This window comes from Sus scrofa, chromosome 10 (genome assembly GCF_000003025.6).
Source record: "Sus scrofa isolate TJ Tabasco breed Duroc chromosome 10, Sscrofa11.1, whole genome shotgun sequence".
In the NCBI taxonomy this organism is placed as follows: Eukaryota; Metazoa; Chordata; class Mammalia; order Artiodactyla; family Suidae; genus Sus; species Sus scrofa.
In genome coordinates, this window is record NC_010452.4 from 19,108,523 (window position 1) to 19,122,792 (window position 14,270).

The following is a 14,270-nucleotide window of genomic DNA, read 5'->3' on the forward strand; positions in this document are numbered from 1 at the left end:
GGAAATAAGATGTTTCTTTAGTCAAGTTAATGTTGGGAAGAAAGTAGCATTTTTACCACAAGTTTGTGTCATTGTGAGAAAGTTTTTCTCTTTGTATTTTGTTCTTCATATCAGCACCAAGAAAAGAATTTTGAAACTATTTGCATTTTTTTCTGATCCTTTTGTATGGCCTATTGGCTAAGTTAATCTCTGGGATAATATTTACTTATATTGAAAAGTAATCGCTTAGCTATTTCTAATTGTGTTAACTTTGGGGTTGAGAAGATAATTTTGCATGATGATCTTAGTGGTGCCAGTTAACTATTTTTTTCCCTGCTAAACATGTTTTGCAATAATCAGTGACTAACAGATATTTTAAATTTAGAAACAAAATGGAAAACTGTAGAGCCACATGCAGTTACATCTTTAAGGAATTCAGAAAAAGGATTTAATGGTGAAGATTTTGAACGGCTTACTAAATTTTGTACAACACATCAAGAGTAAGTATTTCTGTATTTATTTACAATGAGCTGGAACAGAATATTGACGAAGCTTTGTAGCATTGAATATTTGACATAGAAATTTGTTTTGTTAATGCTTTCAACTGGAGAAATTAAAATTGATAAAAAGATTAGGTTACTTCTTCAGCTTTTATCTCAGCTTCTTATGCTAAACTCAGTTAAAGGTCTACTTTACAAAATTCAAAACACCTTCTAAGTAGGAATTTTAAAATATAACTTTGAATTTTGATCACTTTTGGTTAAGAGATTATTTGATTCAGACAAAAAATTTTGTGTTTTATTTTTTTTTTTATTTTTATTTTTTTGTCTTTTTGCCTTCTCTAGGGCCGCTCCCGTGGCATGTGGAGGTTCCCAGGCTAGGGGTCGAATCAGAGCTGTAGCCACTGGCATACGCCAGAGCCACAGCAACTCAGGATCGAGCCGTGTCTGCACCTACACCACAGCTCAGGGCAACGCCGGATCCTTAACCCACTGAGCGAGGCCAGGGATCAAACCTGCAACCTCATGGTTCCTAGTCAGATTCGTTAACCACTGCACTATGACAGGAACTCCAAAATTTTGTGTTTTAGGATTTTTTTTATTATATTGCTTTTCGCTGTTTGTATGTTGTAATAAATATACATTTTTAAGAGTACTCTAATACTGGAAAGCAAATGCAATATGATACTTAACCAAACCACTGTAGAAGGAAAACTGCATTTACCATTTTATTATATTTTATTTTTTACCAGCTAATTTTAAATTGTTTGATTTGTATCAAAGAGCTGGATTTTTGGAGTTCTGTCGTGGCGCACTGGTTAATGAATCCGACTAGGAACCATGAGGTTGCAGGTTCGATCCCTGGCCTTGCTCTGTGGGTTAAGGATCCGGGTTGCCATGAGCTGTGGTGTAGGTTACAGATGCAGCTCGGATCCCGGATCCTGCGTTGCTGTGGCTCTGGCGTAGGCCAGCGGCTACAGCTCCGATTAGACCCCTAGCTTGGGAACCTCCATATGCTGTGGGAGCAGCCCTAGAAAAGGCAAAAAGACCAAAAAAAGAAGCTGGATTTTTAAAACTAAGTATAGCAATAATAAAGCATATAAACATATTTTTTGAATTCGTTATTTGAAGACTCAGAATCATAAAGGTGGGCGGACATGATAGAGATTAAACAAGTGCAGATTTCTGGGATGGTAGTTTTTTTATGTTAGTCAATTTGAACCTTTGAGACATTATTTTTATGGATTCTGCAAATAAACTGGTTTCCTAGCATGTTAAATGGTTAACTTTCAACTTTGTAGAGTTTTAAAATCATGAAATCTTTTAAAATAAAGGAGATTGTCTTCTTACTTTCAAAATATTCAGTATAGACACTTTTCTGCCCTTCCCATGAGACTAAAAATGTGTTAAATGTTTTAATTATTTAAAAACAAGTATTTATTGAACATAATATGGGCATGACTTTTTTTTTCTTTTTCTCTTTTTAAATATAAGGCAACTTATACCAACACATAATTTAAAAACTAGTCTTCAGTCACATTGCTTCAGGTCATTAGACAATTTCAGGCTAAAGAGCAGTGGATAGTATAGTAAACAAAATCCAAAATTTTAATGCTTTAAATTTGATAATTCACTCAAATTATACTCCTAGAATTTTTTAATATAAAAATATTTTTTGAGGTGTTCCGATCGTGGCACAGAGGAAATAAATCCAACTAGGAACCATGAGGTTGTGGGTTCGATCCCTGGCCTCGCTCAGTGGGTTAAGGATCCATCATTGCTGTGAACTGTGGTGTAAGTCGCAGATGCGGCTTGGATCTGTGACTGCGGTGTAGACCAGCAGCTGTAGTTCCAATTTGACCCCTATCCTGGGAACCTCCACATGCCGTGGGTGCGGCCCTTAAAAAAAAAAATTGAGTTATACATACATTAAAGTACATAATTTTGAGGAATTTTCATGTACAGATACGTGTATGTAACTACCACTCTAACCAAGATACAGAACAGTTTAGCCCCCTCAGAAAGCTCCTTTGTTTGTGTATAAAATCAGTACCTATTCCCAGAGTAACTAATCTCTGAGTTCTGTGATGATGTATTTGCCTCTTCTGTAGTTTTATATAAATGCTAATCAGACGGACTGTAGATTTTTGTATCTAGCTTCTTTTGCCCATCATTATGTATGTGTTACACATTGCTACCTGTAATGATAATTTGTTCTGTTTTACTCCTGTATGGATTCATTATATGACTGTTTAGCAATTTATCCATCATAAATAAATTGATATTTAACTTTATGATGGATAATTGATATCTATCATAAGTAAATTTTTATTTAACTTTTTTTTTTTTTTTTTTGCCACACCAGCAGCACATGGAAGTTCCCGGGCTAGGGATCAAAACCTGCACCATTGCTCCGACCCAGGCTGCTGCAGTAACAATGCCCAACCCTTAACCCACTGTGCCGTAAGAAAACTCCATCATACTGTTTAAAATAGATACTTGGATTACTTCTTGTTTTGTTTTGTTTTGCTTATTGTCTTTTTGCCATTTCTTGGGCTGCTCCCACAGTATATGGAGGTTCCCAGGCTAGGGGTTGAATCGGAGCTATAACCGCCGGCCTACGCCAGAGCCACAGCAACGCGGGATCCAAGCCATGTCTGCAACCTACACCACAGCTCACGGCAATGCCAGATCCTTAACCCACTGAGCGAGGCCAGGGATCGAACCTGCAACCTCATGGTTCCTTGTTGGATTCATTAACCACTGCGCCATGACAGGAACTCCTGTTTGGATTATTTCTTGTTTTTGATTATTATGAATAAAGTGGCTGTGAACATTTTTGTGTATGCTTTTTGTTGAATATACGCATTCTTTTATCTTGGGTAGTCCCTAAAATACAGTGTTAAAAGATTACTTTTAGTTACCCTTTTCTAAGTAATGCCAATAAAATTATCTTCCTCCACAATGTATTTTAGACTATAATAACATAAACTGAAATTTTAAAAATATGTGTGAAATACTCTTTAAATACCTTACTAGCAAAAAGTTATTTCCTTCCCTTGATCTCAGCATTTATAGCTTCTTTGGGGGCTTTCATTAGTTATTGGCCATTTAAGGATATTAACACACGATATAGCTGCCCTTTGAACTGTGTGAACCAGTGGTAATGTTTCAGCAGTGGAAGTGTTCTGTACTAACAATAGAATCCAGAGAAGCTGGTTTTTTTTTTTTGCTTTTTAGGGCCACTCCCGTGTGGGGAGCCAAGAAGATGTAGGGACTTGAAAAAAGGACCTTGCCTGACGGTAGAAAAACCTGAAGGCAGGTTCCTAACCAAGGAAGGGAACTCACCTGAATGGTACAAGCCGAAGGTGGGCTTCTGGTCAGGATAAAAGCCTGCCTGTAAGGTGCAAAACCAAGGGCAGGCTGAAGCCTGCCTGTACAGTACAAGCCGAGGGCAGGCCTCAGGTTACACGGCTCTCATGTTGATGTTGATGGGAAGGAATTGGGGCTTTCCTGGAAAACCATTTCCATGTTTGCGCCGGAGAACGTGGATTGTTTGTCGGGTGACCTAGTCTTCTGTTATTCACTTGTTATTCAGTTTTCCTCAGTCTTTCCTGATTATTTGCTTATTATTCTTATTTTCCATTTTTACTTTCCTGTGGTGATTTGTGATTTAACAAAGTTACAACAATAATATAATAAGAATTTCATCCTGAAGGACTTTCCCCTATTTAAATCCAACTTAGTTAAAACATAGTGTTTATCTACTAACTAGTTATATATTAAACTTTAGAGTTAGGATTTTAATGAGGTTCATAAAAGTTAGACACATATTATTCATGAAACCTAGCTGTGAGTTTTGTCCTTGATTAAGTGATAGCTAGTTAAGTTGATTTATATTTTCTTACACTGTCTCCCTGCTATAACGCTTTAAAGATAAGCACCAGTCTAAAAACAAGATTTGTGAATGCCAAATTCTTGTGTCTGTGACCTCTTTAACTTGTAAAGACTGGCTGGCCATGGGATGATTTGTACTGAGTCTCCTCCTTTCCACATGATGTATTGTACCTAATTGCCCTTAAATTGTACTCACTAAATTTAGTTAAGATAAAGATCTTAAAACATGATGTATTGTACCTAATTGCCCTTAAATTGTACTCACTAAATTTAGTTAAGATAAAGATCTTAGAACATGATGTATAGCTGCTTTATCATGTAATAGTTAACCAGTGTACTTTTAACACTGTGATGTTAACTGTAGTGAAAAACTGTCTATATAATCAACCACTTATGCCAATAAAATTTGAGCAGTCCACCGCCCTGAAAGAAGGGACAAAGAGGCTGTCTCCGTGTGCATACGCCGACGCTCATCCATCTCCTTCAGGGAAAAGTGTACACTCCCTGGCTGCCAGAGCTGGCCTCTGGCACTCCCGCAGCATATGGAGGTTCCCAGGATAGGGGTCAAATTGGAGCTACAGCTGCCAGACTATGCCACAGATACAGCAACGCCAGATCTGAGCCACATCTGTGACCTACACCACAACTCACGGCAACGCTAGATCCTTAACCCACTGAGCGAGGCCAGGGATCGAACCTGAAACCTCATGGTTCCTAGTTGGATTGGTTTCTGCTGCACCATGATGGGAACTCCTATATTTTTACAGCTGTTTCAGTGACATTTGTTAGGAAGCATGTTACTACTGTTATTTTTTTTAATTCTTTTTTTCTCTATTTTTTCTACAGTCCCCTTTTATCCAAATGTAAGGTAAGAGATTGTTTTCTTTGAAAATATTTATAGGAAAAATGTTAGATGTCATGTTTGTTGGGTGAAATATTTTAGAGAGTAATGAAACCTTTCTCAAATTATTTTCAGCTTTCTAATATAATACAACAATTTCCCCCAAAGTTTTTTTTTTTCTTTTTTCTTTTTAAAAAACTTTTTAGATAGCAGCTGTACAGAAGTCCCTGGGAAGGAAATGCTTTACGCAGTTAGTAGTGTCTGAAGATCCAAAGGAAAGAGGAGCTACAGCCAAAGAGCCTGGTATGTTTTTAAATTAGGATTGTAAGAGATGCCTGCCTCTTACAATATTTTACAACTGCTACATCTGAGTAGCTGTGAAGGAGTCTTTTGCCTATACCTTTCCTATACAAAGAGTAAAATGAGATATTTTTTTTTACATTTTTCTAACTATTTTTAGATATCTAGTAGTGGAAATTGTAAAATCTAAATTCTTATAAAAACAAAATTATTGGGGTTCCCATGGTGGCTCATTGGAAACAAATCTGACTAGCATCCATGAGGACATAGGTTTGATCCCTGGCCTTGCTCAATGGATTAAGGATCTGGCATTGCAGCGCTTGAACTGTGTTGTAGGTCACAGATGTGGCTCAGATCTGATGTTGCTGTGGCTGTGGCTGTGGCCAGTAGCTACAGCTCAGATTTGACCCCTAGCCTGGGAACCTCCATATGCCACAGGTGCGGCCCTAAAAAAAGACCAAAAAAAAAAAAAAAATTATTTCATGTTTTCAGTTAAGTGATTATATGTATTGAAGACTATAACAAGATTATAGAAATAACCTCTGAAATAGAATTGGTTGTAGCATATTCAGACATCCTTTTCTATTTAAAAACCAATAATTATATAAATTTTACCAGATTTTTTTCTGTAAATCTAGATATTATCAAGATAAGCTCTGTATCTTGATAATTTATCTATAGTAATTTATTTTTGTCCTTTTTTGTGGATGGACTTATACTTTAATTTGTATATATCACTTCTAAAGCATTTATATATATATATTTTAACTTTTTATATTTTCATTTTATTTTTTTCTTAGTGTATGTTTATTTTGGGGGGAGGGGTTGTTTTATTTTGTTTTGGGGGTTTTTTTTGCTTGTTTTTAATGGCCACACTCATGGCATATGAAAGTTCTTGGGCCAGGAATTGAATCCAGGCCACAGCCAGGGATCTATCTGGTGCTGCCACAGAGACAAGGCAGATCATTAACCCACTGAGCCATAGCAGAAACTCCAGGGATGTATTTTATATCACTTTGTATTTTTTGTCAAAAGTTAACGATTTTTAGAAACTTTTTATGTAGTAGTAATGTATGTTCATTATAAACACTTTAGAAAATGAAGAAAAATAAATGTTTTAGGTGTTTGTTTTTCCTTGTATATGATTTTAGTATTAATTTATATTCCTGGGCCTGAGAGTCCAATATTGGACAGGCAGCATGAGGTGTTTTGACTGAGTTGCCTAAAGAGATATGATGATGATGATGTCGTCAATTTCACTTGCCTTTTTCTGTCCTTTTTCTTTCTCCCCTAAATCTTACTTTATCCCCTCTTCCTTTTTTTGTTTTCTGTTTTCTTTTTATGGCCACACATGTGGCATATGGATGTTCCCAGGCTAGGTATCAAATCAGAGCTGCAGCTGCTGACCTATACTGCAGCTTGTGGCCACCCCTGATCCTTAATCCACTGAGCAAGGCCATGGATTGAACCTACATGCTTACGGGCACTGTGTCAGCTTCTTAACCCACTGAGCCACAGCAGGAACTTCCTGTCCCCACTTAGAAGAAAAATTGGGGTTGCTTTAGTAGGTCAGTCCTACTATATTCTACTCATCCTGTCTCTTTTTCCAGTCACTTTTGTGCTGGAAATCAGAATACAATAAACCTCATAAAAACCTTAGAGGAAAAAGTTCCAAAATAGCCACCTAGTTTGGGCGTGTGCCTCTGTGTTGTGCACCTTGGGAAGAATGCTGTTAAGAACTGATTGTTTGAGTCCAACACTGCCCAGCACTAGCCTGGCATTACTTCTGGCCTGGCCTCTGCTGCGAGATGGGTGACACAGAGAGGGACACTGAGTTGTCATGTTTAAGCTATTTTGCTTGGTGCTTTATTCACAATTGGAACCTGGGTCTCCTGGTTTCTACTTTTTTTAAAATTAAAGATATAATTGATTTAAAAATGTCCCAATTTATGCTGTATAATCAGCATACTTTTTTTTTTGAGAATCACTCCTTTTGTTGTATGTTTCATTAGTTCATATCTTTTCATTGCTGAATAGTATTCCATTTTTTGACTATACCACATTTGTTTATCCAGACACCTGTTGATAAACATTTGGATTGTTTCCAAGTTAGAAATATGAATGAAACTGCTAGGAAGTTTTTGTGTGGGGGGGTGGGGGTGGGGGTTATATGTTTTCATTTCTCCTGGATAAAGAACTGAGAGTGGAATCACTGGGTCATAGTGAAGGCACATGTTTAACTTTCTAAGAAACTGTTAAATAGTTCTCCAGCCGTTATTACCATTTTATACCCCACCAGTAATATATGAGAATTCCAGTTGCTCCACACCCTTGCTGACATTTAATGTTGTCAGTCTTTTTTCTTCAGACATTTTAGTGGATATAAATGTCATTGTCATTTATTTTTTTGTTTTGTTGTTTTGTTTTTTGTGTTTTGTGGGTTTTTTTGCCACAACTGGGCCATGTGGAAGTTCCCAAGCAGCTGCAGTGACACTGCCAGATCCCTAACCTGCTGCACCACATTGTGCTTTTAACTTGCTTTTCCCTGATGACTGGGTGTGTATATTTTTAATTAGGAATTAATTTCTGTAGAAGCTGTACTATTTTAAACTATTATTAACATTTCAAACTTAAAGTTCAGTTTTTTTAATCTGCTGAAATATTTACATCGAAAAGTTCTTTTTCAAGCCTGATATCACATTTCTACCTAATGATAATTAGTGGGATTCTCAGAAAATTGAAGGAATATGTTAATTTATGAGTGCTTTAGTCTCATATCATGAATTGCATGAACCATTTTTCCCTAAAGAGAATATATGGGAGAATAGGAGAGCAGAGAGTAGCTCAAAAGCATGTGCATTTGTAGAGCATGTGTTAGAACTTAGGTTGAATCTAACTTCTCATTTTAGAACTCTACCTCTTTATTTATTTATTTATTTATTTATTTATTTATTTATTCATTTGTCTTTTCAGGGCTGCACCTGCAGCATATGGAAGTTCCCAGGCTAGGGATCAAATTGGGGCCTACACCACCACCACAGCAATGCCAAGTCCAAGCCTCGTCTATGACCTACACCACAGTTCACGGCAATGCCAGATCCTTAACCCACTGAGCAAGGCCAGGGGTCGAACCTGCATCCTCACAGACACCAGTTAGATTCTTTCACACTGAGCCACAATGGAAACTCCCAGAACTCTACCTCTTTAATTTGGTATTTGCTAAGTATCTGTCATGCACTTAGCTATTATTCCATTTTTTTCTTTCTTTCTTGGCCACCCTGTGGCATATGGAGTTCCCAGGCCAAGGATCAGATCTGAGCCTCAGTTGTGACTGAAGCTGCAGTTGTGGCAACACCGAATCCTTAACCTGCCATACCAGGCCAGGAATCAAACCTGTGTCCCGGTGTTCCCAAGACACTGCCACCAATCCCCTTGCACCACAGCAGGAACTCCTATTATTCTATTTTTATTTCATCAGATTAGATTTTTTTTTAAAGTATGTATTAAGTCAGTGCAGAAGAGATTAGTAAACTTAGCTCACTAGATCTTTAGATCTTTGGGTTTAGGGGAGCCAATTAACAGAAACTCATGTTAATATTAAGAGAAATATTAATAATAAGCTTTGTGCTATGATACATACTTGTAGAAAATTCAGAAATTATTTTTGTTAACCATAGTGGTTCAAACATTTACTTCCACATTTTCTTGGAACACTGTTAAAATGTCAGAAAGGAATCCTTAAAGGCAGAAAGCCAGAAGGACAGAACTGGCAAGGAAACAGCAGCAGATGTGACATCTAGAAAATTTTGGAAGCTGGAAAGCAGATGGATGGGTGGCACCAGGCTTAATATACCAGAGAAGCCAAAAACTAAATGTCTACAGGGAAAAAGTTGTTTTCTGCCTGGAAGGGTTTGGGAATTGGAGTCATGGAAGTTACCTCCAAATGTAAGGATTTGGAGTTGGGCTAAAAAGACTGTACAAGAAGCATTTAGACCTTCATATTCCCGCTTTATTGAGCAGGAGGCCCTATGGAAAGCTAGGTACAATACAACAGTGTTATGAGAGAAACTGATTTCTAACCTGGAAAACTTTACCCAACCAAAGTTTTAGTCAGAGGTGAAGGAGTAAAGACTTTTATTTTTATTTATTTATTTATCTTTTGGGGGCTACACCTGTGGCATATGGAAGCTCCCAGATGAGGGGTCAAATTGGAGCTGTAGCTTCCGGCCTATACCACAGACACAGCAACACCAGATCCAAGCCTCATCTGTGACCCACACCATGGCTCACAGCAGTGCCGGATCCTTAACCCACTGAGCCAGGCCAGGGATCGAACCCATATCCTCATGGATACTAGTCGGGTTCATGACTGCTGAGCCACAACAGGAACTCTTAAGAAGGATGTGTTTTAAAATTGATGGATTATCTGTTCATACATATGCCATAGTTGTTCATCTGTCAGAGTCTGAAAATATTTTTTAATGAAATAATGAGGCAGTTATAAACACCAAGGAAAACAAAGCATAAAGGAAAGAGGAAAATGTATCATAGCACACAGTGTGGGTCAGTTGTGAATAGTATTTACAAAGCCATAGTAATGTAAACATTTGAATGTTATTTGCCCCAGAAATGTGTTGAATTGTACTAGGAACAAGAGAAAGGGAAAGAAAACATCGCTCTGGGGGAAAGGACTGTAAAGAACCATGCGGACTAACCCTCTTCCATAGTAGGAAGTCAGTGGGCCGTCTCGAAAACTACAAGTCAATAAATAGCAATATAAATCTTACCTGGAAATAGAGGGTACGTGTGAGAGGAGACAGCTACAGGAATTGAAAGGGGCTATCTCTAGAGAGCAGGAATCAGACAGGTGGGAGAGTCAAGCCAAGGACTCGTTTTTATGACCTGGAGGGACGTATTTTAGCTTTTCCCCCAAAGCATAATTTGAGATAGCAAATTATAAAATAGCATACATTATGTTTGATTTGGAGACCGAATATGTATTAAAAATATTACTTAGATTTTATTGGCATCAAACATAAAACTATAGCTATTCTCCTGATGTAGTCTGGAACTCTTGCCCTTTGCGTCTTAAATGACATTTTCTTTTCATATTTTGTATTGTTCCTAATGGTGGAATGAAGCAACTGCTTTCAGGCTAGTATCTTATAAATAATACATTGTGCTCTGTGTAGTCTTTGTTATGCACCACTTAAGTGGTATCTTGCTTCATTAGAAACAGGACTTAAGTAGTTCCCGTTGTGACTCAGCGGGTTACGAACCCTGCTAGCATCCCTGAAGATTCGGGTTTGATCCCTGCCCTCAAAGCAGTGGGTTAAGGATGAGGCATTGCTGAGAGCTGCATAGGTCACAGACATGGCTCAGATCCCCTCGTTGCTGTGGCTGTGGTGTAGGCCGGCAGCTGTAGCTCTGATTCAACCCCTGGTCTGGGAACTTCCATATGCTGTAGGTATGACCCTAAAAAGCAAAACAAAAACAAAAGAAGCAATACTTAAAATGACTGTATCTTGTCTAGTAACTGTAGTCAACCACCTCGCTTTCTACTCATATCATGGCATCTCAGACTGATTCTCTAATTTTTAAGTCACAGCTATTAAGTTGTCTCATTTTGATTCTTTGTGACTTAGTCCTCTTCAGTTCCTAACTTTCCCTTAACACTTAAGTCTCATTTTATTTGAAGTTCTTCTTTGTCCACCAGCTCTGCAGGGGCTGGGAGCATGGTGTGCTGTCTGTTGAAGCTAAATTACTGCACATGACTGAATCCAAAGTGTGGGGAGGCATGGTTGCTCCAGTAGGACCAGCTGAGGAGGAGCTTATTTCCAAGTCTCCCTCTTAGATATTTATGGTCCCGTAGGTAACTGACCCTCAACTAGAGTTCCCCTGATGTGGGGGCCTCTCTGCCTTGTGTTTTTGCCACTTACTCTCTGAATTCTATGGATATGTTTTGAGGGCTGTCTTCTTCTTCTTCTTTTTTTTTTTTTTTTTTTTTTTTTTGGCTAGCCTCTAGCATGTGGGAGTTCCTGAGCGAGGGATTGAACCTGAGCCAGGGATTGAACCCGAGCCAAAGCAGTGACGTTGCCGCCTGCCCAACCCTCTGAGCCATGGGAGAACGCCTGGGGACCGACTTCTGAACCTTGGGGTACTGGGAACTTGTGGAGGAGACCTTCCCATCTGGCTTGGCCCTTTGCTCTGATCTCGAAGGGCAGACCAGTGAGCTCAGTGGTCAGGCAGACAGCATGATGGGGAATAAAACGTCTGTGTGTTTTCTTACCATCTTCCAAACTGAGTGATTCTTTGAGGTGGGACGAGAGGACGAGTACTGTACTCTCCCTCCAAATGCCTTCTGTTTTCCCTGGCCTCTCTTCATCTGATGTTAGAGTCAGGATGTTGGGGGAGGTAGCACAAACTCTAGTAAATGCAGCAGTGCAAAGTCAAGGTGGCTAGCCGCTGGCCCTGATTCCCTGAAGTCAGAAGATGGCATTTAGGTACTACCTTTTCTTTGGTATGGTATGGACCTCCATTGCCAATTGGTAATTACCAATATAAGTAAAGTACCAATAAATGAAAAACCAGGTGAAATATAGTCATCACTATAGTTCATCCTTGATTATAACCTTTGGCCCATTATGTGCATAAATTAAACCGTCTATGAGAAAGAATTAAAGCTCTGTGGTAGTTGGGGATTCCTAATGGACCAAAAAGTGAATCATGAGCAAGCTTCTCTGCTATCTACTGTTTTATGCATTTAGTATATATTTTGTGAATGTTTTAATTAATCATTTATTTTTGCTTTTTAGGGCCACCCTTGTGGTATATGGAAGTTCCCAGGCTAGGGGTCGAATGGGAGCTGCAGCTGCTGGTCCATGCCACAGCCACAGCCACAGCCACAGCAACATGGGATCCGAGCTGTGTCTGTGACCTACACCACAGCTCATGGCAATGCCTGATCCTTAACCTACTGAGCAAAGCCAGGGATCAAACCTGCACCCTCATGGATACTAGTTGGGTTCGTAACCTGCTGAAACCACAATGGGAACTCCCTGTGAAGGCTTTTGATGGTTAGGTTTTAAAGTGAAAGAAAAATAGTTAAAATTGGTATTATTTAAAATAGAAATTGAAAGAAATGTCAAAATTCCAAACCCATTTCTGCCTGGTACCTTTTACTGTCTTGCTTTTAGAAATTATAAGTACTTTCAAACACATTAATTAAAGATGTCGTTATTAAGGATATTATACTTAAACAAATTTGAACAAAACAGACTTATGTTCCTTAATTTAGTCTTAATAGATCAGAACTGGTATTGTTTTTCTTATATATTACTAAGGTTCATCATGTAAAAAAAAATGTGTTTAATATATCATGTCTTAAATACACAGAAAATAATTTTCCTACATTTTAAAGTATTTATTTAACTGTAGATGGCCAATAAAGCTCAGAAGAACATCTTTTAAACCTTTGAAAAATGACTTTTTCAATGATAGTGAAGACTAAATTATATATTCATGTTCTCAGCATGTTTTTGAATAATCCCTGTTAATTCTTATATGTAAAGGATTATTTGCTGAATATTTAGGATATTTTCTCTACCTAAAGATGCTATTATCCAACAGGTAGAATTTTCATTTCAGAGGTTTAGAATAGTGTTCTGTCTCACATGTTTTTATGTCCTTTCTCTTCCCTCCTGTACAAAATGCTGATTTGAATCTTAAAACAACTTGTTTTCCTTCATCTTCAGAGAGTGAAACCTGTCTTGGCATGGATTCAGGGAAAGAAGGCCAACATAACAAAGAGACCAGGGAGAGCAGTCCCTGCTGTAATCAGGTGGACAGGCAGGCAGATCCCCCCGGCCTTGTGGTAACTGCAGGGAAGAGCCACACGGAGGAGCCGCTCTGCAGCACTGAAGCCACGCTGGAGCTCCACGCCCAGCCCTTGGAGTCTGCCGGGAGCAGGTCTGGGCCACACTCTGCCGAGAATGCTTGTGAGGACAACAGCCGCCTGCAGCTGGCTCACACCGAGGCCGGCCAGGATGTGGCCGGATCAGAGGGCATTGCTGAAGATGCGAAGGTTTCCAGTGAGTCAGTGATAGTGCCGTTGATTTTACCAGGCTCTGACCATATACCTCCTGTGTTGATTTCTGAAGGTAAATATTCACAGACGCGAAGAAAGGAACTCCATTTGCCACTTCAGGATGCTTCTGAGGCGTTGCCCACAGATCAACTTGAGAATAATGAATTAACTGAGCTGCAGCAACCTGATCTCACAGACAGTGATGGAAAATCACCACAGAGGCAGACTGACTCACAGGGCTCTGAGAATGTACTTTGTGAAAATAATCAAGTCTCTGACTTAAGTACAGTGCTTCCAGAGGTGTATATGGCCCCAGAGGAACAGGGAGATAAGGACGACCAAGTCAGCAAAGAAACAGAAGACTATCTAAACAGCCTTTTGGAAGGATGCTTAAAAGATTCTGAAGATTCTCTTTTATGTGAAGATAACCAAGAGGAAGATTCTGATCTTCAAGATCTTTCTCCTGAAGAAGCATCCTACAGTTTACAGGAGAGCCTGCCTTCTGATGAAAGCTCTCTTTCTCTCGATGATCTTGCAAAAAGGATAGAAATTGCAGAGGTAAATTTGAGATTTCATATAAATACAATTAAAAGGAAAATGAAATTTGAAACGCATGTATGCTAAATATTGTCTTGTTTGTCCCTGGCCTCAAATATGAGGGGGAAAT

The 14,270-nt window shown here is 38.8% G+C and overlaps 1 protein-coding gene across 2 annotated transcripts in view; it reads left to right on the forward strand.

The window, feature by feature from the left end:
- Positions 1 to 14,270, forward strand: part of CNST (consortin, connexin sorting protein) — a 93,279-nt gene that overhangs the window by 62,139 nt on the left and 16,870 nt on the right. For both annotated transcript variants that reach the window (XM_021064469.1, XM_021064470.1), the window contains 4 exons: positions 365 to 479; positions 5,223 to 5,244; positions 5,424 to 5,520; positions 13,272 to 14,161. In XM_021064469.1, coding sequence (XP_020920128.1) covers positions 365 to 479; positions 5,223 to 5,244; positions 5,424 to 5,520; positions 13,272 to 14,161 — 1,124 coding nt within the window. The remainder of the gene's footprint in view (positions 1 to 364; positions 480 to 5,222; positions 5,245 to 5,423; positions 5,521 to 13,271; positions 14,162 to 14,270) is intronic.